Source organism: Pleurodeles waltl, chromosome 1_2, assembly GCF_031143425.1.
Source record: "Pleurodeles waltl isolate 20211129_DDA chromosome 1_2, aPleWal1.hap1.20221129, whole genome shotgun sequence".
NCBI lineage: Eukaryota > Metazoa > Chordata > Amphibia > Caudata > Salamandridae > Pleurodeles > Pleurodeles waltl.
Genome location: NC_090437.1, coordinates 1127225545 through 1127246331, shown reverse-complemented (window position 1 = coordinate 1127246331; position 20787 = coordinate 1127225545). Strand labels below are relative to the sequence as shown.

General features: G+C 40.1%; 1 protein-coding gene across 1 annotated transcript in view; it reads left to right on the top strand.

Annotated features, from left to right (window-relative positions):
• CC2D2A (coiled-coil and C2 domain containing 2A) overlaps positions 1–20787 on the top strand; it is a 353444-nt gene that overhangs the window by 76451 nt on the left and 256206 nt on the right. Inside the window, exons 6-10 of the mRNA XM_069202617.1 lie at positions 1002–1097; positions 2613–2819; positions 7827–7989; positions 12567–12703; positions 15443–15574. Of these exons, the coding sequence (XP_069058718.1) occupies positions 1002–1097; positions 2613–2819; positions 7827–7989; positions 12567–12703; positions 15443–15574 (735 nt within the window). The remainder of the gene's footprint in view (positions 1–1001; positions 1098–2612; positions 2820–7826; positions 7990–12566; positions 12704–15442; positions 15575–20787) is intronic.

The window sequence follows — 20787 nt, the reverse complement described above, 5'->3', positions numbered from 1 at the left end:
CGTGTATATATTTCCGTATGTGTAAATCAAAATCTGCTTCAATACATTTTTTCCCAAGCGAAGAAAAAACTACAAATGCTAAATTGCTCCAATGTCCATCTGATTTGCAAATATATTGCTTGTAACCTCTATTTCCCTTTTCTGGGAGGTATTTTGTCTCATTTGTATTCATGAGTCTCCAAACAATACATCCCAAATAAACAGAGGCATTTATTTCTAAAAGCTGTTACCATGGTATAGATGCATCCATCTACACACAGCTTTGCTAGCTAGGACCTTTTCATCCATGAAATAATAAGACAAATAGCGCTGCTCCTAGCTAATTTATATCCTCTTTTTCTTAACCCATTACAGCACAAAATCATATATTTTGAGTCTCAGATCAAATAAATAGTGCTAATTGTATTCACTGGTTTAGATCATTACTACCTGAAAGTGTGCTTTGAAATGATGTATATCACAAGTATCATAGCATACAAATCACTCGTCGGCACACGGCAGGTAGGAGTATTGATATTACGAAGTAAGATGTGAGGGTTTTTGTACTGGGCTGTTTCAAAAATATTATCCATTCCGTGCTTTTCCTGCTCAGTTTACATTGTTGCCATAGATGAACAGAATTAATATTCCCAGTTAGTGTTTTCTCCGTTCTGCTGGGTACTTCTGGAGATTAGAGACTGCAATGAGGAAATATGATTACACTTCCCCTTCCTTCTTTCCCCATGGTTCCACACGAATTTAGCACTAAATATCTAATTTAAAGGTGGCACCCTATGACATCACTGGAAGAGTGGGGTGACGCAAGCACTGCAAGAATATTGATTTCTCAGGAGTTGATAAGAGGGATTCTCTCCCTGTGTCACTATTATGTTGCTTGCATTCAGTTGCCAGTGTCAGGTGGGTTGTGTCTTGAGAAGCAGGAGGGACAGAGGGGCATTGTAACTGTTATCTTTTATATATTATTTTGCATCTCATGCAATTGGATTTTTTATATATCACAGCAAGATGTAGACGAACTGCAGGAAACACAAGATATTGAGCCAAAACATAGAGTGAAATTTGCTGATGCCATCAAGAGAATCCAACAAAAACCACAAGTAAGGATTTTAGGTAACAATTATTTATGAAAGTATTGTTAATATGAACGTAAATAATGTTGCAATATTGACCAGACGAACCTAATGGATTTAACAGATATTCTGGTTTTACCAGTTTATGAAATTACTTGGCTTCATGTACCTTTGGCATCTGAGTATTCCAGAAGGCCCTGTTGCCCAGTTCTTCTCAGCATTATTGTTTAATCTAGATCCTGTTCCTTGAATTGGTAGAACCTTCCTACTGTCTGTTTTGTTGGTGCTCACATGTCACGTTTCACCAGCGCCTCTACTGTTTAAAACTATTTTTCTCAAAAATATTTTACATCGCAAGGCCATTATGGCTGCTGGAACACCATTCTGCTGCAGGTCAAGGGATACTGTGGAACAGAGATTTGTTCTTGAGAATTTGAACAGATATTTGTATTTTGCGTTTTTTCTTTTTCTTTATTTATTTCCATGACTGCCATGCAGTATACATTGGGGTTTTCATGTGGATTTCTTGGAAAACCATGCTTTTTCCAAATTAGGATCCTAATCCTTTAGCACAGAAATCTCAATGACAGAGGATACTGCTCAGAGGAATGGAATCTCTTGTGCAAATAATTTTTTTCCTGCATGAGTAACATATTTTATAGCAATGCCTTCTCCTACACAACAGACAAATTAGGGCGTAATCCATTTCCCCTCCCATTGTTTTAAGCCATTTACACCAGCTCTTGGCTGGAGCAGAATCACAGCTCGTATCTTGCAGGAAAGGCAAATGTGAGCAGTTTGTGAATGTTCACAGATGTAATTTGGGCTGCTCACACAAATTCAAGGCTAACCATGCCTTGGAATACCCTGTAACGCTGTAAATCACAGCCTGTGCAAAAAGGGCATTCGTCTGCCAGAAATCCCTTTGTGATTTCCTGTCAGGTGTAAGTGAGTACGGTAAATCTGGCTATAAAGTTAAGTTTCCAATGGAATTTACTTTTGCGAATAAAACCCAATTTATTTAGATGGGGCAGGATGTGAAAATGAAAGATTGTGAATGTAAAAACCAAGCATGATGTTTTTTTCTACTTGGAAAATAAAGCTATGTCAAATTGCGTACCCAGTTCATTAGAAATTGGTTTCTTAACCAATTAGTTTTTAAAAGAAATAGTACTTTAAAATGCATTGCTTGGCTCCATATTTATTTCAAAAGGTGCCCATCGAGAACCCACTCCAAATCAGTTGCATATTATATGAGTGTTTTTAAGAAAATTCTGCAGCAAAAGCACCACTTGGCACCATTTCTTTCACCCCCTTCAACAGCTGCTGGTGATGATGAGTAGGATGTTTAACAATCTGACTCTAGGACTCTTGTTCTGAGGACTCATATTGTCACCACCTCGGGTCAGAGTGCATGGTTTAGCCTGCTTTCCGTAAATTACTCATGAGAAGTGGTTTCTTTATATAAAAATGTTAACCCTTCATAGACTGATTCCCCTGGTCCTAATTTTTCTCTCATTTTGCAATTTCTCCCTCTCTCAGACCGGACTTCCTGCTAATGAAGAAGCCTATAATTTCTTCACTTTTGACTTTCCACCTGATCCGGAAAACTTGCAGGCGGATGTGAAGAAAAAGAGCAAGGATGGTTTAGACCGTGAAGATGACGAGGAGGAATCTGCTGTAGCTCCTGATCAGGAGGAGGAGTCTGTTGTTGGCCCCCAGCAAGAACAAGAGGAGGAGGGTGGAATGGTAGGGAGAAACATTTTAATTACACGCATCAACAGGCTTATTCATGTGTGAAAAGATTTGCTTTCTTTTATAATTAAACCTTATTTTCTCATGCATTCGCTTCATAAATTAACAAATATTCATAAATAGCACAATCTTTTTTTATTACGCATGCAACTAATGTGAAAGTGCATGTATAATTATTTTGATAGTTAATAGCAGTACATTAATGCATCCTGAAGAGGTGAAGACCTTAACCTTTGAAATAATCAATGCTGTGCTGTACAATTTAAAGGACGGCTCCTTAAAGTTGATATGAGCCTGTCCCCTTATACTGCTATCTATTTACATCTATTGCTGTTTCTTTCTTTGTTATTGAATATTAACTGTTTTAAATACAAATACTTTCACATCGTCCTTTGAAGTCCTGGAGCTTTTTTCTCTCTCAAAGATTTAAAACATTTTAAGGCTAAAATCACCCACAGAGGATAAAAGAGTAGGGACATTGAATAAAACAGAAAATATGGAGCTAGGAAACGAGCATGAACATAGGAGAAGTGGGCAAATAGAAACCTCAAGAATGAATTGAGAGCCTCCATGTAGAATCATGACCTCGAACAAACACAATATCTCAGCGATACTATTTTGTTAAGCACAGACATCTGCATTCCTGGTTCTCTTTTTAGAGCTATTTAATAGTGGGAAAGAGGCATTTAAGTGCTATTGAGACACTCAACAGCTTGTTTCTCAATTTCATAGAAATAGCGAGTCATAATCCTTGCATATAATCCATGCAAAAACATTGTGCAATTTGTATCAAATGCAATACAAAAACATAAAAATCCTGCTTCACTATATAAAAAACTGATATACACTCAAACATATAATACATAAGTTTCAGGTTCTAATAAAAGCTTACACGGTGAACAATAATTGTTATCTCTATTTATATACTACTGGGTCCTCATTCTTTGAATCCCACATAAGAAGTTTAACGTCTGTTTTGGTGATTAATCCAACATTTTCACACCATCTTCATCAGGACATTCTTTTCTAACTCAGATTTATGCTTGAGGACTCAGACCAAAAATTTGCAAGGAGCTCACAATCCTTTAGAATAACTATTGTGGAAAATATGCCATTAAAATAATTTGAATTGTTAGATATATTTTATCAAGCAAGCCATTTACCTGGTACAGTATGGGGAGCAGGCTTATACACAAGAACCACTTGGAAACCATGAAAAGTACAAAGTAAAAGACCACCTTCAACGCCCATGCAGTGATAGCACAGTACAACTAATGTGAAAGTGCATGTATAATTATTTTGATAGTTAATAGCAGTACATTAATGCATCCTGAAGAGGTGAAGACCTTAACCTTTGAAATAATCAATGCTGTGCTGTACAATTTAAAGGACGGCTCCTTAAAGTTGATATGAGCCTGTGAACATGTGAACACAAGCCTGACATATTGGAAAACTACTAAAATCAAGGAGACTAGTTTCTAAATTCTTATGGACTTGCAGTGATCCACTGCTTGGCCTCCGTCAAGAGTGACACAAACATGTTTTACCAGTCCTGAAATATTTGTCTTTCAAAGTAAGCATTCATAGCAACTTTGTGCTTACTTATGGATATATATAAACTGCTGCTCACATTAAATACTTTATGTATTACATACATGCCACATGTGTAAGCAGCACCATGTACACTCTCAGTAATGATTCTATTGCCCTTAGAGACAGTGGTGTATCAAAGGCCCCCACTGTGCGGGGGCCGAACCGAGCCTCAGGGGGCCTCCTCAGCACAGTACAGAGTGCACAGGCAGCAGGCCCCTGACTGGGTCCAGGGTAAAACGGGCCCCCTAGAGGTACTTTGCAGGGGGGGGGGGCTTGAGTTTTGTTACACCACTGCTTAAAAGTGGCATGCTAAAACTAATTGTGCACATCCATGGACTTATTTAACTCTCAATTATTGTCATTAGATGTCATAGATCATAGGATAGAACATGACCTCCTCCATTAAATCTAGGGCTCCCGGTTTTATGGTATTTATATTTTTGACCATTTTCGTCTGTATTTATCCATTTTTATTTTTTGGTCATTTATCTGTATTTATCCATATTTATTTTTGTCGCAAGCAAAAGACGACGCTGCAGCTAGTATTTTTTCACTTTTAATTAAATATGCAATGCACACTTGCAGTTGTTTGTTATAGGTTTAGTTATATCTATGTATATATATATTTATATGGCAAATTAAGTAAACACAATGCATTCGTCTGTGTTTTTTGTTAGTCTTTGATTATCCTAATTTTGCTACAAAGGGTTTGTTTGGGTAGAAATAAATTGATATTAGTAAAGTCAACCCTAACCACTGTGTTATGTTCTGAATCCTGAGTTTATGTTTCTCAGACCAAGCGCTGTTAAAAAAAATGCCTACCAGTATGGATGACGTGAATCTTGCACCTACACCCTTTGTCTTATAAAACATTTCTATACACTGATTTACACATGTAAAATTCATTGTCTCTATGTGTGTGTGTGTGTGTGTGTGTGTGATGTGAAGTGTGCATTATTTCTACGGACAAACGGGCCACACTGAGCATGTAATGTTAAGCAGCAGGTTCTAGGAGGAGGTGATGGGGGATGCAGCCTCTCTTTTAGCAATTTTTTAAATATTTGTTATTGTGATGGCATCAAGCACGCACTGCACTACAAAATCTCTCCCCTAAGTTAACCTGCAACCTGTTTTAACCCCTCGTGATGCAAAGATCAAGCCTAATGTTTTTGAGGAAGTTCAGAAGTGGAATGAAAGCAAATGGGAATTTACTTTACAAAGGCAACAGCAAAAAGGAAAGAGACTGCGATCTACACATCTCACGGGGAGGGCTAATTGCACAGAAGCAGTTGGGATTCCACGCGCAGTTAAACAAATACAATAATTTTTATTTTTTCTTGAAATAGTCACCTTCATTTAGGTACACTGCTGGTATGTTTGTTTTTAAATTCCCCAATGCCTGCCATCTGCCACTAAGTACACCACTACCTGCTAACAGGTCTCCTTGCTGCCACTCATTGGTATTCACAGGCTACTTTATTAGCACTGACCCCAGGAGGCCCCACCAGGTGGTGCTTGCACTTCTTAGTGTGCCCCACCCCCTTAACATTCAACACTTGCTGATGTGTAATTCGAGTAGCTCATCTTAAACAGGTCGTTGAGGTGTAGATTAGGAAGAGGGGCTTGGTGCTGCAACCCTTGACTGGAGCGGGGCTGCGCAGCACAGTTTATCAGTATTTTCCCATTTCTATTTCATAAATACAGACAAAGGAAAAATCATTTTCTGTCTGTATTTATATGTAAAAATCGGTTTAAGTGGAAAACTGGAAGCCTTAATTAAATCCTAGAGGAAAGAGATTTTAAACTTGAAGGAGGACGTCAATACAAATACAGCCCAAATTGCCCAAATCCAGCACTTTAGGGTTACATGTCATATCATCCTAATCATTCTAAGCAAAATCCTACAAATCCTTGCTCTCCATGCAAACATCATTTTGACCATCGGGTTCAACCTTAGGTACTGCAGACTTTAGTCAAAGACTGGCGAAGCTTGATCACAATAATTGTTTTTAAGACAACCAATGGGAGCAATAGTAAGCCCTGAGAAATAAAACTGTATCATGGTTAAATATAGACAATCAACTATACGTGATTCTTGCATCTAATTACTGTCAGCAGCTCAAACGTAAGTCTTCATTTGGTGAGCAAATCATGAGCCTTTATCTTTCTCCTTTCTACGTGCCTCAGTTGATCTTCAGCCCTCCTTGGTCTGCTGCATGCCATTATTCATTAAAAGCTTTCTCCTCTGATTCCTTTCCATCGATTCGCGCTGTATACATCAGTATGAATGCAAGACTCCAATTATGCAAACCTCTGTGTTTATATTGCATCACAAGAAAGGCTGAAAAGTTTTTCTGCATTTGTAGAATTGATGCACATATGGTTTTTCAGAAAACAATTATCTAGCATATTGGGGGCTAAGAGTTCTGACACCAGTTATGATTGTGTAAACAGCCCTTTTTTAACAAGGCTAGCAGTCACAAAGATAACCACTGTTATAAGCTATCCATGTAAAATTCACAATGGCTCCAGGTGCTACAAGACAGTTTGTGGACAGACATGGAAAAACTTAACACATCTCAACCAGTTTACAAGTGTGAGGAAAAGACAATGTCTTCACATCCACTTACATCCCCTTGACATTAGCATCTGAGTCCAATACCTTACGCCTCTCACTAAGCCTTACATGCAAAGAAACCGAGCAATCCAGTTACCAATCACCTGCATGAGTAGTACTGCAGTCATTACCAGCATCCAGATTTATACAGCGCTGTATATTCTTGGGCCTAAACCACTGCTGACAGGAAATGTGGAGGGCAGTACTAGAAAAGGCGTGTCTTGAGTGCTTTTGTTAAGGTCATGTGCTGTTCATTGTTTTCAACTTTCAGCTGTCACCACTCACAAGCTGATCAATCAACATAAGAACTTACAAGACACTATTCATACAATTTCTGGCTATAATGAATTCTCTATTACTTGGACAGCAGTTCAAAAACTCACTTATTTGCTGTTGAATAATTTGTTCTAGTGTGGGTTAGATTGGAGGGTTGTACCAAGTGTCATATATATTTCCTTGGAAGGTATGAATGCCAATTGCTTGGCAAATGAATATTTTTGGTAAGTAATTGATTGCCACTAGTGCTGTTTGAGTTTCCAGTTGGATCAGAGAGAGGCTGCTGGTTCACTTAATATGCTTTTTTGTACTTATATCATGTTTCTAGATAGACAAACATTTCTATAATGTGGGTGTTTGATTGTGTGTGTGTGTGTGTGTGTGTGTGTATATATATATATATATAGAGAGAGAGAGAGAGAGAGAGATAGAGAGAGATAGAGATCGAGAGAGAGAGATAATTGACTACATAAAGAAACATGTGTAAATAAACTATCTTTCTTTTAAAAATGTAGCAAGAAGATGACCTCCTTGTCCATGGTAGAGAGGATGATGATTTGTTCATCATAGATCAAACTGCCCGAGACTTCCTTGAAGTAACAGCAGCTGAGTATGAAGACTATCGCATTCGACTGCAGAAGGAGAATGGACTCCTGTTTGTGCCCAGCATTCGAACAGGTACGTGACTTCTTTAAACATATGTTTTCCTTGTATACGAGTATCAAAATTAGATTTATCTCATTGGGCCACCCATTGGACATGAGGCATAGTTGTTAAGAAAGAAGCCCATACGTAAATGACTTAAAAAATGGCCTTATCTATTGGTTTAGATTGTACAAAGGGAGTGTATGCTGCATTCCAGTGTTCTGAAGTAGTTGTTAACTAGAGGGCACTGTCCTCAGGTCAACCTGCTTTAATGTTTCTCAGTATTTACAATGAAGATCTGTGTGTGTATGTGTGTGTGTGTGTGTGTGTGTGTGTGTGTGTGTGTGTGTGTGTGTGTGTATATAATTTTAAGTTGTAGGATTGCATTCAGACAGGAATTGCATTTCATTTCATTCTTTCAATGTTGATAACATTAGTTTCTATTATTTAAGTTATAGAGGCACAAATTAATAAGTGGTCCTATAGACAATTTATCTTCTGGTGTGTCCTATGTAGATGAACAGAGCATCTTGTTTTAGTGTTAACCTTCTTCTAGTAGGATCTCCTATTAGTGTTACCTCCTATTCTCTTATTAGTGTTACCTTCTTCTAGTAGGATCGCCTCACTGGTAAACACTGTTGTTGTAGTAATATGTGCGCATTTAACAGGTTACACTCCAAACAGGGACTACTCAGCTTTCAATCCCTTTGAAGTAGACTGGGTGATAGTACATATTGTTTGAAAAAGAAACAAAAAGGTTCTGTTGTCCGGGTGCCACTAACATGCCATAAAGATTACTTACATACTCACTCTGACTATATCCTAAGCTATTCAACAAGATTTATTTTCTTGTTCTGGTCGAAATAAAATGAAGAGTTAATCTTCATAACTTACAGAAAGCATCATGCTTTATTTTTTCAAAACCTCAAGGTGATACATTTTTTCTTGTCATATGTGAAGCCAGAAACCACCCCTAAATTTTAATCAAATTTACTTGTAGCTCCTGAACAGAGAGAAGTTGTCAGCCACACAATTTGAGCAAAAAGTCTCAAGGTTGTGGATCGCCAAACCACATATCTCTGACAAATTAAGAACCTTCAAAGCTTTTCAAAATGAATTCCCTTATTCCTACTGTGAGAAATCTGGGTTGGAGGGTCCCACTGCAAGCAGAATTACTGGGGCCCAATTTTGACAACCCAGGATGTTTCACTTTTAGTGTTCTGGGCCCTTTTACGGAGGAGCCCCAAATTGATATCCACGTATCCCTTTTTATCCTTGATCCTCAGGAGAATTGATGTCAAATTGACAAAATGCTAGGGGTGGCAGAAGTAACATCACATACCCTTTGACCATAATGAAATCATAGGAAGTGTCATTATATTATCTTTGACATTGACTTTTCCTAGGAATTTATGTCACATGACGTAACAAAAATGGTATTGCTTAAGTTCCTTAGTAAATGCATGATTAATATAACACCACAACACTGACACGTCTATTATAAATAGCACCTAACTCATTACTCATTTCTCTTTGCATTACACATAAAGTGTGTTCGTCTATAGAGGATATGGTGTCCCAAAAGACAGAACAGCACTGGGAACCTAAAATATTTACAGCACAAATTGTCATGTTTTATTATTTCCTTAGTGTACAATGTAACAAGAAATTTATTGATAAATCATAAAACAGTAGTAGTTATGACCACGTGGCTTTATTTTTGCTGTAGTCCATATATTGAATATGAACTCTGTTATTGGCTTAAGTGAGTCCTTATTTTAATACATTATGATTTATGATCATGTGCAAGTCATTGTCACTTGTATGAAGTACGGAGGTGAAATGTTTAGTTATTAACACCATTTGCCATGTAGTTGCAATAATGAAGCATGACAACAACTTGTTTAGAAATGTGTTTGTTTTTAGCTTTTATTATTTGATAAGAAGTGTGCACATTGCACTGCTGGATTTAGTTTACAAAACCTAAAGTGTAATGTCCGACCCCCAGTGAAAGCTGCAGAAAGTAACCAGTGCTTATCAAGACACTGCTTACCTTCCACTCTTGCGGCTGTGGCTGATGTTTGAAAGTGTTGGGTGGTAATACTTGCCCTGAATTTCAGCGAGTGACAGCTTGTTTCTTTAGGGAAGGTTTGGATTTTTTCCTGATAAAACGTTTTAAAAAATTGGTCAAGTAATGGATTTTATACCACAATTTCAGCATACATTTGCTCAAGTGCCCTAGGCTCTGAAAGAACACTCATTAAATATTCAAGTCCTTTCATGATGTGCAAAGCCAATGCAACCTAAAGCCCACCAGGAGTGGATTCCATTATGGTGGGAAGTGTACTATGTACTACAGGAGCCCCGAAAAGTCAAAAATGACCTTTTTGTGCAAAAGGCTGAATGGTTGCCCCCTTAGGCCAAAAATTACATAAAATGTGCCAGAATTTTGTGATTAGTGATGCCTATGTACCGTGAGTAACCCTCATGTCAAACATAACCTGTAGGATGTCAGGGCAAACATTTTGTCAGGGTTTTTTCTACTCAGTTATGTCAAAGTTGTCCTCCCCTATGCCAAGAATTGCTTCAAGTGTTCAATCACCAGAATTTGTTCACAGGTGTCCGTTATGCCAAGAATTGCTTCAGTATGCCAGCTCCAGTATTTTGCCATGTATTTCCTATATGCCAAACATTACCCGTCGTATACCAGTGCCAGTATTTTGTCATATTTGCTTGTCATTCTAAGAATTGCTCCATTATGTCAGTGCTTGCATTTTGCCATGTGTGCCTCTATGAGCTAAAAATAACCTTCAGAATGCCTGTGCCAATAGCAGACTTGCAAGCGTTACAACTTATTCTCACATATGCTCCCTTACTTTCTCTTACTTATTCATTCTCACTTGCTTGCACTTCTTATGGGCTCTTGGGCTCACTCTCACTCTTACTGTCACTCACAGTGACATACTCCTATTTTCCTACCTTCCGCACTTACTTTTACATTCAGTCACTCATAATTAATTAATTGCACTTATTCTCATGTTCTGTGGCTCACTCATTTATTTGCACTTGCACTTCTTGTGCTTTGATTTTATTCATTTTTGAGTATTTGTTAAGCACTGTGTACACCCATAATTTGTTTTCTTCCTTTGTAGAATAAACCCACTCAACAATTTAGTTTACTATGAATTCTAACCTGTAAGTAAAGTGGAGGGCAACAACCACCTTTTACGCTTTTTATGAAATTTCAGTAAGTTGGACTCTACATTCAGATGCTTGGGAAAATCATTCCAATATGTGGCAGGAGCCACTCAGAGTGCCATGCCTACTACCCTTTTACTTCAGAATTTGGACATAGTTAGAAGGCTTTGATTTGCTGATATGAATTGTCAGGAGGGACAATACCTGCAAAATCTAGACTGCAGCGATTAACGATGTGAGGTATATACACCTTTAGATACGAGGCACATAGCTTTGAAAAGGATGCGCTGTTTTACCAGAAGCCAGATGTTGCGATGACAAAGTGGCTGAGATATGGACACTAGGTTGAATGCTTAGCGCAATCCTAGCTGCATAGTTCTGAATTAACTGAAGTCAACTTACCTGATAAAGTTGTAGTCCAAGATAAATAGAACTAAAATAATTCAGCCTAGATTAAACAATTCTATTAAATATCTGTAGACTCTAAGCCAAAGTGAACAGGTAAGATATGTGTTTTAATGAAATGGAGCTGAAAAAAAACAGGAATTCATGTTATTGAGCTTTATTTATTAAGCTATACTTAATTGGCATCGCTAACCTGAGAATGACCGAAAAGAGCAACTTTGTCAGTCAGTTTGAGAGCTTCAGTATTGTGGCTCAGGCAAAAGCCCTCTAACTGGTAACTGGGACAGCACCAAAGCAGAAGCTGTCTCTCTCCATATACGTGGGCTGACCGCCTGTCTTCTGCTGGCACTTCCCATGCCTGACTGAAGCGAGGACCAGTTGCAGGTGTCAACCTCGGCACCCATGACCTGTTTAAGGGCACAATGATTAGTCAGCATGTGTTTGTTGAAGTAGAGGTGTAAACCATGAGAGTGATCGGAGAGGTTCAGGCTGATGGATCTGACAAAGGGAATGGAAGCTCTCCTTTACCAGAATGGGACCTTGTAAAGAAGCACCAACCAGCCAATGTAAAACAGGCAATTGTTTATTTCCACCAAACCTACCCAGGGCGTTATCTAGGGGGAGGTAATCAAAATAAGTGAAGTTGTGCCAGGATATGTACAATGTGCATGAGTTCAGGAATGTACTCATTGGGATCTTGTGAGCCGTAAAAAAATTAAGAAATGTATGCATATTTGAAGCAGCAATGTGATGTGTAGAATCAATCCCTTTTTGGAAAACCAAGCCCAGCAAAGTTAAAAGACAAGAATCACCAAGTGAATCTCTGATTCCTTTACCGAGAATCAATTTTTGTTTGTTTGCTGGTACTTTGATGATTTACATTTCAAGAGAAACAACTGTGGTGCTTAAGCCCTGTTTAAAGTACTGGGAAAAAATGAAAAACATTAATGTTATGTATTTGAGTCTTTTGTCTTTTAACTCAAACATTGTTATTATATGTTTATTAGTTCCTGCATCTCAGAAAGTACCAGAAAATATGCAGCCTAGGTTTTTGGAGGACGAAGGCCTTTACATCGGAGAACGTCCCAACGTATCATTGTCTAACCAGAACATACTAGAAAACAGGATACTCCAACAAGACCAGGTAGCATGAACTATGGCAAAATCTGCGCTTTTTTGCAAGAACATTGTTTGTTAACAAAATTACTATTATGAGTTTTGGGAAAGTGGGTCTATCTCGCTAAGCTGTGTGGCATCCTGGCTTAATCTTCTGACATAAATATTCCTTTTTCCCCACGCTGTCCCTTAACATCCACATAGGACCAATAGGTCAGCTGTTGTATTCTGTAAAATTATTTTTTACGCTTAGTCCAATTGCTCTTTATCTGCTTTACTGATTAGTTCCTCTGCACATCTACGTAGGTTGGACATAGTTGCCTAATGGATTTTATTTTGCACGTGTGTGTGTGTCTAGTGTGTGTCTACCTAATAATGAAGCAACTAAAATGCAGCTTTGCCTACTTGTGTTTCAAATACAGGGAAAATGTGTTTTTCTTTACATGTGCAGTTGCCTACATTATTGTGGCCAACACACAGGAACCTGCATAATCTGACAAAAAGAACATTTCAGAATTTAACAGTCTTCAAAGTAGACATCAAAAGCCATCTTGTATCCAATGGGCTACCCTGCCCTCCTCCACCTTTCTAAGGGATTGAGCCTTTGTGCTCACAGTTTGTTTCTGGCTGAATATCAAAGATGAAATGGCCAGCTTTCATAGCTTTTAGCTAATGTTTCCAGTCAAGTTCGGGTGAAGTAGTTTACATCCAGCTGCCATTCACAAACTAGTGATTTATAAAACAATGAAATATTAGTGTCCTCTCGAGTGGCTGCAATAGGTTTATTTGCAGTGATAACTTATCACAAGTAGTCAATGTTTCTTAATGTATGAAGTTGGCTTCTGTGGCAGTCCCTGATTCGTTCATCATCAGAAAGTAGCCTTGTGTGGGTCTGCAACCCAGGGAGGACAGAAGCACTGAAAAGGTTGTCATTTAGGGGAATATTTGGTAACAGACCTGTTTTAATATGTTGTTTTATAGCAGGATAAGACTCTAGATAATGTGTTTCTTATTTTCAAATGGACTGTGACGTCTTCTTGATGTAAAATAACAAGTTTGCCAGAATCATAGCCAGTGCTTTAAATGGCAAACATTAAGTGGAGGTACCCATTAAATTGAGCTAGGGGTGTGGCTAGTGGGCAGGGTTAGAGGCATGGCAAGACATGATGATAAAAATAAATATCTATTGAGCACTCATTTTGCCCCTGCATTGTCCTTGGATGTAGTCTCAAACTTCCCATTTCTGCAGGTTAACAGCTGCATATCCTAACATGCTAATAAAGAGTAGTGTGAAGACCTGCTGGGAACAGGCCTTAAATCATAATAGAAGGAACTTTCAAAGCATGAATGCAGCCAAGCCATCAACAGCACTATTAGCACTTTCAGGCTAATAATCAGTGTGCGCCAGGACAAAAGAGACTCTGGAACAGCGGCATTAATAATGAGTTATAAACTAGTTGCAGGACACACCAAAACATGTGAGAAATGTATCGTTATAAACCAAGAGTGTTAACTCATTACACAAAATGAAGGACAAACATGATATGTGAATGTTTCCTTGGTTTGTAATATTTGCAGCTGTCGTACTGTTCCTACTTGCTTGCATTTGGCACAATACGTACATATTGAGCTCTCACACAGGAACGAACAGACATCCACACACCAAGTATTTCACGTATTTCTTTGAAACGGCCTCCTGAGAGTGTCCGGATTCTCTTCTTCTCTGATCTCGCTTTCACTCTCACACACAAACATACACACAAGCAGGCAAACACATACACAGACAAATACATGAAAGGTACTCTTGGCATTATTCCTGCGATACTGCGCACCAGCAGTGTGAATGTCATTAGAGCAGGGCTCAATGGGCCCTACTCTGTCAAACACCGCGGGAAGCTGAAATTCCCAACACCCAGACAGAACTTGCATAATGCAAATGAGCCAGTGCTGAATGTTTCAGCAGTGGCTCAGTTAAGGGTTAGGGAGGCGCTATGGCGGTCAGTGCTGTACAGGCCGACCTCACTCTGACAGCCTCGAGCTCAGCAGCACTAGCACCAATGAGCGTATCTTTCATGAGTATCGGTACTCTGCTTGGTAGTGGAGAAGTGCTATACTCAGGTCTGTAAAAATAAGTGCTGGTGCTTAGTACCTGTGAGTAACAGCCCATTTAAAGCACTGATCATAGGATTCAAAAGCAACTACTCGTATGCTGAGGCTTAGCCACAATAACCTATTTAAGCCAAATATTTCAGGCCACATGCTCTGTTTTCATTCAATCTGCAAAGCAGTAGTGCAGATCATCCCAGTGGATTTTTCAGTTTTGGCGTAACTTTCTAGCCCTCCCATTTGGAGCTACACTTCACTAGGCATATCACTCATGATTGTACCTTTTTGGGGTTTGAGTTTCCACAAGGTCATTATTTCTCTGTTTAGGCGGTGTTATCTAATATGTAGCTTTATTCAATTTCCTTGGTAGCCCAAAATGGTCCATCAAAGATCCACCAGAGCTTGAAATGAGGTTCCTACACATTTGGTCAATAACACAGATACATGTCCATTGTCATTTTCAGACTAAGTTCCTATCCACACAACCAGACCTTGAGGGAGCTAGCACTGCTTAATTTCCGCAACTGGTGGAAAGAATAATAAAAGGGTTTATATTCTAGAAAGAATTTCCCAGAAACTATCATATCATGTTTTGTATTCTTTGCTTTAAGTTGTGCATGTAGTCAATACTGGTTGTGGTAACCTACATTTTCTTACTTAGGGGAAAAAATGGTTTGGAGATGACGGCAAAATCGTAGCGTTGGACAATCCAATAAAGAAGTGTTTTACAAGGCCTCTGATATTTTCGAACCAGGAAGGGATTGACCCTACGTTGGAGGTCGTGTATAGAAAGGTACAGGAACATTTTACATTCAGTTTCCAACATATTGTTATTTCTGCAATTATGAAATCATTTTTTGAAGTGCACTTTACTTGCTTACTGGTATCCTGCATTGTTTTGTTGTTGCAGCAGGGACTATTTAACCAAAACCAGGGTTACACCTACTAATTCTGAAAAGTTACCCATATCATAAGAATCACAAAAATCTGCAGCCTATGCACACAACAGCAGGTTTCACAAATATACCTAACTCTAGAACAAGCGATATTCCACCTGTACAAAATGAGACATTTTACAAATGCATTCAAAGGGTAAACCTATGCAGGCCTTGGACGGCAGTGACTTTAGATGTGTGTGAAGACCATTATGAAGGTTTGTGACTGTCTACAAAAATACTACATTGTTGGTGTTCAGTGCCCTCCCAGTTACCACTCTTTTGTCTCATGTAGCAGAATCCCTTATTTTGTAGTAATCGTTTTACACTCCGATGTACGAACAGGTAGCTTCTTTATTCACACACGAGGATTCTTTCACAAAACATCATCTTGACTTGTTGGGTACGTATATTTGTATCTAATGGAAATGCCCCCCAGGAGCTGGGGGGCGGGTGGGGGGTATTTTCTCTCCCTCAGGTCCCAATTGGTTTAGCTGTCAGACGAATGCTAAAAGTGTCATAGCAACAGTCCTTGCAGTACCTTACATGTACTGGAGCTGGTCACATAAAATACAGAGAAAGCAAGATATAGCACCACTCACTGGCAGCCACAGCTTATACCTCTAACTCTGACATTGTTGAATTTTTCAATGTACAGCGTGAAATTTGTGGGTGTCAAATTCACTACGTTTTTAGCACGCACATTTGAGCTTTTGCACTGTCATCAAATCAGATTTGATCCCCCTTATATTAAAATTAGATTTAATAAAAGTTTGTGAATGAGACGTATGACTGCAAATTGCCTTCCATGCTTAACTGAAGCTTTGCCTGTACAAATTCTACCTAGAAATCATTCTGCCTCACTTATCTTACTTGTCGCCTCTGTGAATATCCTGAGGAATAGGTAGAAAATGCCTAATAACAGAGTCTAATTATAATGTGATCCTCGCAGCACAGCGGAGTTCTAGAGTGCTCGCCAGGTTCAGCTCTTTACATGCAGTTGTGTCACAGATGACTTTGTAGTTGTGCATATCATTGATTTGCATATTTTTCCTTACTTAGGATATCCTATATACTGACTAAGTGAATGGGTGAATATAGTTATTGATTGAGTACAGAGGCGGCCATTGCCTAATACCATACTCACAGGTGCTCCCTATTTTAGGTGTTGGTGTGATGGGTGCTAGCTACTAGCCTTATCACCCTTATTGTGTTATTAAAAACGTAATATAAGCATAATTCTGCATTGGTGCTAGCACAGATAAAAGTATTTTATTAGTGCTTTTTCACATAACTTTGTGCACTTGTACAAGCAAGATCTAACGTACAAATGCTAAATGTGCATAGTGCAAAAAAAATCTTTCCACGATAGAGAACGGCTAAAAAATTTTATGGTTGGACATTCACAGAAGTAGTTTGTACAATTTCGCTGTTTTGTGATATGGCCCTCATAAGTTTTTCTTTCAATGTAATGAGATACTTTTCAGACAACTGTCCGCCTCATGCAGCTACAATACCAGATAAAAGTAGAATTGTAGTTTACTTTGGCTGATTGGGCTTCCCTCTCAGCAAAAGCAAGGGAAGAAGCCTGGACATCTGTCTGTGAAGCAACCTCTTCGGAAGAGGCTGAGGGAGCACAGTGGGAGAATGGAGTTGTTTATTTTCACCCAGTCATTCAGGTGAAAGGCAGCTCCAAGTACTGGTAGCACAATAGAGGGACTTTCGAAGTGGCAATCAGAAAATGCACCCTTTGCAGGCCTATAACGTTAGATATACCCAACAAAGGGAGAACTCTGATTTGCTGGTCAGCTCCCAGTTTTTTCACTCCAGGTGGTATTGCCTGTTACTCTTCGGAAAGAACACATATTTAGACATGCTGTCCATGGTAGATGTTTCTTTGTTTATATATGTGTGTTTTTGTGTGTATATATGTATATATATATAAATAAATATAGCAGCAAGGTGGTAGTATTATGTGGTGTGACTGGGGAGTTTTACCATGTAATATTAGCACATTACCCAGTAGTGGACCTCGGGTTCACACTAGTAAACCTTAGCTCAGTCCTGGTAGTGTGGCAAAGAGCAGTAAGGCTGCTTAGAGGAACATCTGTAAAGTATTTCATAACACCAACATGGGAGATAAGTAAATGACACGACTTGAATGAAATCAAAATACAATTTAGAACAATAAAACAGATTTGTATTGAAATTTAGACACCAAAACAAAGTTTTTAAGTTACACACAGCCGGAGTTATGAATTTTAGAAGCTTTAGAAAATAGGATATATTCACTGTTTAAATGGCTCCTATTCATGTCAATTGAAAAAATCGAAGTGTGCACTCGGGCATTTACAGGGTGAGTTCCAGGGAGCCCACCAGTACTTAAGGGTCTGCAGGGCCCTAGATCAAGAGTCAACAGTCAGTTTCTTATTACCTTTGCCCAGGGAGCCTGGGTGCAGAGGTGGTTTGGCTGTCCTTGATGCTGACGGGTCTGTCGTGGCTGGTGCGGTTTGCACCACATGGCAAACTGGTACTTGGGGGTTGACACACGCTCTATCCTTTGGTTGTACAGGTCTTTGGGGGGCCAGAAATCAACAGTTGGAACTTCGCCACCATGTCAGGTGGCTCCGGGTGCAGAGGTGGCTTGTTGCTGTCATTCACGGAAGCTGGTCGCACACAAACATGTTTTGCTGCTCCTCTCAAGATCATTCTCTTCAGGATGCAGAACCACAGGAGAGGGGTCATTGCAGATGTCGGTCTCCATGCTGTGGGTCTGCTCTGGATTCGATGATGTCCGAGTGGCCGTCGGTTTCTGGATTGGTGACAGACAAACCTTGGTAGCTGTAAAGGTGGTCTTCTGGTATTTTCTCGGCTGGAGGTCATCCGGCAGGGAGTAGAGGCTTGAAGCTTGGCCACTCTTTGGATGCTGGACACTGAGTTTCTTTAGGCACACTCATATGGAGCCCGTTGGGTCTCAGTTCTTTGACTTCAGCACAGCATTTACGCCTGCAGTTCACAGGAGACTTGTGCCACCAGTCAGGGCAGTCTTTGCTTCTTGATGTTCACTGGGGTTTCTCTTACTGGGATCAGTGAGCTTTCACCCCGGGCACACGTCGGTCACTCAGTTCCAGTGGTTGTCTCCGTAAGTCACTTCTGTGTCTTTTCTTTGTGCTGCGGCAGGAGTCCAGGTCCTGTTGTCGGTGACGACATCTTCTTTGTGCCTCTTCTTCGTTGCAAGTAAGATCTAACATTCTTGTGCCATAGGAGACCCTTAAAACCTGGTTCTAGGGAGCGTTAAGGGTGAGGGGGACACTGGCCAATGAGCTGCTGGTCCCCACGTCTAACCCGCCCCTGTAGTGGCCACTTCCTGAGGGAGTGGGTCAATTTCTTACCCAGAATCCACTAAACCTAAGGGTTGCCAAGATGGCAGAACCTTTCCTTGACATTACAGACCCCCTGTCCCACCCTACAGGTGTGGCTAGCCTTTTGGGTGTGTACGCCTCCTGCATTGCTAATTTTCCCACCTGTCAGGCTGGACAGGGCAGGAAGGGCTTTGTCCTCCATTGGGGGACAAGTATTTTTTTTTCACACTAGCCGATCTGGGAGGGAGGTGTGACCTCCTGCCTGCCCAGGCCCTTTGTCTCCATCCTGTGGAAGTGCTAGCACAGCCAGCAGGAGGGCAGACTCATGTCTGTGGTTGCAGAGGCTCGAGACAGACCGCCAAAACAGGAGAGCTTAGTAACTCAGTGGGCATCCTCTAATGGAGCCACCTGGGCACCTGCTAGTTAATGCTGAGCATGGGAAAGATGCTCAGGGTTTAAAAGCAAGATGTTGGATACCAAACACAGGGGGAATTGGCCGGACGTCCCAGAGCTGGACACTTTGGAACTGCCCAGATGCCAGTCCATGTTACCCTGTGAACCGCTGGTTACTCATGGTAGCATTGCATTTTAAATGCTATCACTGGGTCATATATGCTCATGCATATATGTCCTCGCTCATGCATATATGTCCTCACTCATAGTACAGTACAACCTGCCTTCTGGACTATAGGAGGGCCTACCTTAAAGGTGACTGACCCATACTATGGGCAGTAAAGGGACTCTGCCTGCACCTGGTGAGTGCAGAGTCGCACCTGAGCAGCAGGCTGCTCGTGCAGGCTGACCTTGTACTACCTGAGGGAGGCGGACGCTGAAACGTATTGGACAATTATTTTTGTTCTTTGGTGAGTCAGTCTGAGTATATATCCTACTGACGATAGGTAGTTATATTTAGGACCATCTTTTTTCATAGACGAAGCATCATTTGTTTTGCTATTAACACCGTTGAACAAGTCTTGATGAAATTTTCAAAACTCGTCCGCTAGTTAGTTCAGCTGCTCTCTGGAAAGTTTCAGGGTGATTGGTCCAGCGGGCTGATTAAAAGGGGGGATCCCACAATCCATTTTCCCATGCAATGTCTGTGGAGATTTTTTTTTTTGTGAACACTACTACAGCACCAACCGCTGAATGGATTTACATCAGATTTGGCAGAGAGCTAAATCTTGGTCCAGAAAGATCTCTTTTTGTTATTCAGTGTAAATCTCTTCAGTAGTTTTGGAGTTATATAAGAAATAAAAATATAGTTATCTAGGCTCGCGGATCCGTGGGCACCTGTGGATCAAGGCACAAAGCAAGGCCCTGATTACCTGGCTGCAAACTGAAATGAAAGTTGCAGCCCCAATTTTGTTTCCTGGCTGGGTCTCCAGGGAAAAAAACATAAATAAAAGCGCACATAAGGGGTCAGGACAAGAGGTATCCTGATCCCATAGGACACATGGAGGAGTCCTTGAAGGACTCCCCACGGGCAAAGAAATTGCCCAATTTTTTCTATTGATCCACCGTGACTGACAGCGTGTCGCCCAGTGTAAATCCACGTTAAATCCGTAGATTTGAAGTCCAGTGTAACAAAAAAAAATTCACACACCATACACCCACTGCACACGGCCAAAGACCGTGCGCTCCGTGGGGTTGGGTGCATGATGGGGGCTTGGCTGAAGGCCGTGCCCAGCGATGGTTGTATTAACAATGTG